Source organism: Podarcis melisellensis (genome assembly GCF_964234715.1).
Source record: "Podarcis melisellensis genome assembly, chromosome: 13".
Lineage (NCBI taxonomy): Eukaryota > Metazoa > Chordata > Lepidosauria > Squamata > Lacertidae > Podarcis > Podarcis melisellensis.
This window is the reverse complement of record NC_138545.1, coordinates 10,715,483-10,721,482: the sequence shown is the minus strand read 5'-3', so window position 1 is coordinate 10,721,482 and position 6,000 is coordinate 10,715,483. Positions and strand designations below refer to the sequence as shown.

The 6,000-nt window shown below is 40.3% G+C and overlaps 1 protein-coding gene across 1 annotated transcript in view; it reads right to left on the bottom strand.

The window, feature by feature from the left end:
- Positions 1 to 209: 209 nt before the first annotated feature.
- Positions 210 to 6,000, bottom strand: part of LOC309356013 (vomeronasal type-2 receptor 26-like) — a gene marked incomplete at its 5' end in the record, with an annotated part of 29,403 nt that continues 23,612 nt past the window's right edge. The window contains 2 exons of the mRNA XM_081887188.1: positions 210 to 1,156; positions 1,742 to 1,868. Coding sequence (XP_081743314.1) covers positions 255 to 1,156; positions 1,742 to 1,868 — 1,029 coding nt within the window. The 3' untranslated portion in view covers positions 210 to 254. The remainder of the gene's footprint in view (positions 1,157 to 1,741; positions 1,869 to 6,000) is intronic.

Below are 6,000 nucleotides of genomic sequence, written 5' to 3'. Positions count from 1 at the left end.
AAGGGAGCCCACCTAGGAGAAAGAATCTTTGAACCTAAACCTCCATTGCTTTACAGCATTACTCATTTGTGAAAAAGGCTTTGGGAGTAGAACCTGAGGAAAAATCTGAACCCATTGCCTTTGGGACATCTTTGGCAGACAAAACAGTTAAGGAGCAAACTCTACAAAGATCCAGAGCAGGGACTCGAAAAGTGATACCAGCCAGCAAGTCCATGTATTCTCAGACCCAAGAGAACCACAGATTCCACTGTCATTTATAACTTTCTTTGTATTAGCTGCTCTTTGTTGTTCAGGTCAGGCCTCACCACAATAATGTAGCATTTAGGGGTGAAAATGCAAGCCAGTAACCCAGCACCAGAAGCAAAGATGGAGAAGATCTCCACAGCCACCATGTATTTTCCTCTGGTGCTCAGGTAGGTTGGAATGAAGGAGAGCCAAACACTGCAGAAGACCAGCATGCTGAAGGTGATGAACTTGGCTTCGTTGAAAGTGTCAGGCAACTTCCTGGCTAGGAAGGCCACCGTGAAGCTGATAATGGCCAGGAAGCCCATGTAGCCCAAAACACAATAGAACATGGAGACTGACCCTTCATTACAAAGAAATATCATTTCTTCAGGCATTGAGTCCATGTCCACATCTGGGAATGGGGGAGAGGTTACCAGCCAGAGGACACAGATTCCTATTTGAACAATGGAGCAGGAAAAGACAATGGAATAAGCCAGTTCTTTGCCTACCCATTTCCTCACATTGGATCCTGGTTTGGTAGCCATGAATGCCAAAACCACCAGTATGGTTTTGGCTAAGATGCTGGAGAGGGCCACAGAGAAGACAATGCCAAAAGCAGTTTGTCGGAGAAGGCAAGTCACCATATTAGGTCTTCCGAGAAACAACAAAGAAGAGAGGAAACACAAGAGGAGGGAGATAAGGAGACCATAGGTGAGGCTTCGGTTGTTGGCTTTGACTATGGTTGTGTTGCGATGCTTAATGAAGACGCCGAGCACCGAAACCGTGATCAGAGAGAATAGAAGTGCAGAGGAAGTTGAAACAATGGCCAAGGTTTCATCAAAGGCTAGGAAGTTTGGAATCTTAGGAATGCATAGATCCTGGCCACTGTTTGGATACTGATCTGCTGGGCAACTGACACATGTTTCCATGTCTGAAAACAAACCAACAATGTGTGACAATTTGAAATAACCAAAAGTATTCTTAAGAATTTCACATCACTAGTCCATTTAGCATAGTGTTTTCTACGTTAGAATGTATACGAGCTTCAATTCCAAATGCTTTTGTAGCAGGTGTATCAAAAATAAAACGTATATCAATTCTGGAATTTTCTACATGGGTAACGTCTTTTTTTTTCTTTATTGTCTCCCTGCTTTTTCTTAGAGCCACATAAACAGTACTACAAAATGAGAAATGCATTACAGCTGAAATCTTTGGATCTCAGAAAAGCGAGTTTGATAAGCGTTTCACCCTATTGTCAAACAACCTCATTCTTAGAGGCGAAAACACCACTTCTATTCCACCCTAATTTTGAAGAAGTTGGAAGTAAAATATATTAGCTTCCACTTAAAAAAGAAATCTTCAAGATTCTTTAAAGATTAAAATATATTGATGTTATCTATAAAGAATGAGAAGAACACATCTGTTAATTTAAGCCTTTTCTCCTGCAGCAGTTTAATGTCAACAAAAGTTCCAGGAGCCCAGAGGTTCTGCATTATCTTAAGATGTCATCTCTAACCTTTCTCATTTGAAATCATTCCTTCTGGACATGGATCACAATCATAGCAGCAAAACTTCTTTCCCTCCTTCTTTTTCTTCCCATAACCAGGATGGCAGTTGGCATTACATAGAGAAAGCGGTGGCACCTATCCAAAGACATAGGAAAAGTTTAATATTAAGATATTGTTTTGGGGAATTTTTCAAATATCCAATATCAGGTGATTGAACAGGAGTTCACATGGTGTTCCTTTTGTGGTGGCTCAAGGAATTTAAGGTAACCCATTATAGTAGTTCTGCTCCCACCTGCAGGGTCACTACAAGCAAATTATCCCATGACCTTTGGGTTGTGGTGTCCTGTTGGGCCCCATTCTGCCTCCTATGGTATTTATCATCTATATGAAACTCTTAGGAATAATAATAATAATAATATGATGATGATGATGATGATGATGATGATGATGATGATGATTATAGGAATAATAAGATCTGGCACATGGCATCATCTCTATGCTGATGATATACAGTTCTACCTTTCCATTTAATTAGAATGAAAGGAGGGACTGAAGTTATTTGACAGGTGTCTGGAGTGAGTCATGGATGGGATGGGGGCTGAATCCTTATCACAGAGAAGTGCTTTGGGTGGGTGGTTCCTACACCTGCCTTGTTCTGTGAGGGGTTGCATTCCCTTTGAAGCAAGAGATCTGGGAGCATTCCCTGATTCTAACTCATCACTAGAGTCTGAAGTATTTTTTGGTGCTAGCTAGGAGTCCTCCACCCACCTTAGACCTATTCACCAGCTACAACCACTCCTAGGTGTATATATCCTGAACTTGCTTCATACAAAATGAAGAAAATTATGATGTTCATTCTCAACCCAAATACTGATACAGCCAGTTTAGTATTTAATCTAATTCCACTAACTGGAGAACTGCTTCATGGATTTCATAAACAAGAATGCTGGATGATGCTGGACTCCCTGATAGCCATTGCTCCTTCTTAGTGGGAGATGTCTTCTACACATGTTGCTCATTTTGATATTGTGGCTCATTTGTTTTTGTACTGATAGACCTTACAGCGTTTATTAAAGGACAATATTTTCTCCTGGATGGCTTATTGACATGCAATAAACAAAAAGGGAATGTCAGTATCACATGTAATGTAATACTATGTACAAAGAAAAGTGCCAATAGCAAAATTGAAGGCCAACAAGCACAGCCTCAGAGGCTGAAGGTGCAAACATACAGGAAAAGTCATTCTTTCAAAAAGAGAATCTCTCCATTAAAGCACTATCCATCTAGATATGGAAACTATATGTGAAAAATAAGCTATATTAAATAATAAATTTCAAAATTATTAATGCATGAAATGCTTTTGTTACATCCCATTCTGTGGAAAACCAGGGACTGGGCCATTTTTTTTCCATACCTGAGTGAAGGCTCTGTGCCATTTGATTTGGTCCTCCTTAATGGTGAGCTCTGTGCCTGGAGGGGCCTGAGGATCCAGCCTTCCCACTTGGACTCTGATGTATGATCTATTTGGGAAAGTGACCAAGTTTGTAATATCAAGGCCAGCTACTAACTCTCCATATTCATTTAATGCAATTCGATCCCCAGCACTGTTGTTGAATGAGATTATCTGCAGGAATGAGTGGAGCTAAGAGGAAGAGAATAAAAAGTTCTGTAAAGCATTCAAATAATTTGATTAAGATTGTTGAATAGCTTTCCTAGACGGAATTAATTCCTTTTCCTCTAGTAGTTGAACACTTCAGTTTGCAATGGAAAGGAGGAGGGAGAAAAGCAGAGTCTACAGACAGCGATGACACAGTTGCTAGCCTCTTCTGGGGACCTACCAGTGAGTACAGGTTTGGCTTCGGGGGCCAGAAACCCCTGGCAGTGGGTAGACAGGGAAAGATGGGGTCTTCCAGGACATGCCCAAGCAGTGACAGCCCCCCAAATGAGGATCCCCTCAGAACCCAGTGCCTGGAATGGGGGTTCTGCTTGTGCTCACTCAGAATTATGTAAACTGGGGCACAGGCCCCTGGCCTCCATCGTTACACCACTGGGTAACTGGACAGGTAAGAGAGACAGAGAGAATTGCAGAGGGATGTGGAAAAAAATGGAGGGGTTTTGCAGTGTGGAGAAGGTGGTTGGCACAGCTTCAGTTACATGTAGTTTTTGGTAGTCTGTTGCTTGTGAAAGCCTGTGTCATCTAAAGTCTGTTTAGTATCATTATTGGAAGTATTCTAATTCCTATCTTTGATATAATTACTAAAGGTTTATTTTTTAATTTCTTAAGTTTTATTCTTTTATTTCTTTACTGATAAGTAAATGCCTACTCACAAAATGTACCAATGCAGTGAATGCTTTGTATCAGGGAACAATACCTGCCAAGGATGTGCATACCGAGGAGAGAGTTTTCCCTTAGCATCTCTTCTGTTGCGGATGGTTCCAGCCAAGTGCATGCTATTTAAGGCATGTGCCAAAGCATAGACAGCATTATAGATACTGTAGCTGTGGCCAGTCATGCTCATTTCAAAATATGGTGCAGGAAGGCTCTCCAGCATTTCCTCTCCAGTACACATTTGATCATTGGATGTTGAGAGAGTGGAGTTTGAAAGTGAACAACTGAATGCATCTTCCCAGAAATCTTGGATAAAACCATCTGTGTCTGTCCAATGAGGACGTATACTCCGAAGAAAGTTTTTAAAGTTGTGAATCTCCTTGAAGTGAATTGCAAAGGAGATAGCACCATGGAACATTTGTATATTAACAGTAAATTTTTGAAGGCTATATAATATGAAGTCAATTTGGGTGGTTGTAATCCATACTTTTCCTTCACGTGACTTCTTTTGAGGAAATAGTAGCTGAGTTAATTCCATTGTGATTAAAGCACCTGATAACCATATAATAAATCTACTTTCTCCATATACAAGAACTGCATTGGCTCTGCTGGTTGTGAAAGTTGGTAACCAAATCCTTGCGTCCTGCAGCATTTCTAGGTTGTTACAGTTATAAATTATATTGAGTTCCACTCTTTCTGTAAATGCTGAACAGATTCCATTCTTGAAAAGCATTGGCTCAATTGTCTGTAAGAAACGTTCCCCAGCTTCATTAGCTGGAGTGATGAGCCCAACCCATTTCCACCTGAAATGCATAAGTAACTGGATAATTCCCTGATACTGAAGGTCTTCATTGGGGACCATGCGGTAAAAGGAAGGGAACTTGGTTCCATCATTTATGGGTGGTTCAAATGAACCATATGAAATCTGGAAAAGCAAAAGCCAAACGTTTCCAAGTGGAAACAAGAAATCATGATATCCCAAAATATTTGTATATAAACACACATACACACTGAATATATAGCCTTAATGTTCCAAATTACCTAGTAAAAAAGATATAATCTTGCTGTGGGTTTCTGTAGATATTTATTGTTATTATTATGGCATCATCCCAGCTTTATACTTGTACACACTGATAGTCTACAAGTAGAGAGGAGCATTGATCATCATTCATGTTAATATACTAAATGGAAGATTCAACAAAAGTCCAAAGTGGACTTTTGCTCTGTAACCTTTATAGTGATTGTAGGGAGCGGCTGATTCTCTATCTATTTATATTATTTATTTATTTATTTATTATTTTTTCTTATTTATTATTAATGGCATCATCACAGCTTCATTCTTGTACATTTTGATTGTAACCAAGAATAGGGGAGCATTTGTCATGGCTCATGTTTATATACTAAGTGGATGATTAAGAAAAACTTCCACCTAAACATTAGGAAGAACTTCCTGACAGTAAGAGCTGTTCGACAGTGGAATTTGCTGCCAAGGAGTGTGGTGGAGTCTCCTTCTTTGGAGGTCTTTAAGGAGAGGCTTGACAACCATTTGTCAGGAGTGCTCTGATGGTGTTTCCTGCTTGGCAGGGGGTTGGACTCGATGGCCCTTGTGGTCTCTTCCAACTCTATGATTCTATGAAGGTGGAAGTGGAGTGAAAGAAATTGTTGATTATGTACTTTTGCTCTGTAACCTTTGTAATGTTTGTAGGGTGCCGTTGATTCTCTATCTACTAAGTACTCTCTCAGGAAGTTTTCCTGGGAAATCCTGAAGAGCTCCATTAGATTGTACAGTGGTACCTCAGGTTAAGTACTTAATTCGTTCTGGATGTCCGTTCTTAACCTGAAACATTTCTTAGCCTGAAGTACCACTTTGGCTAATGGGGCCTCCTGCTGCTGCCGTGCCGCCGGAGCACAATTTCTGTTCTCATCCTGAAGCAAAGT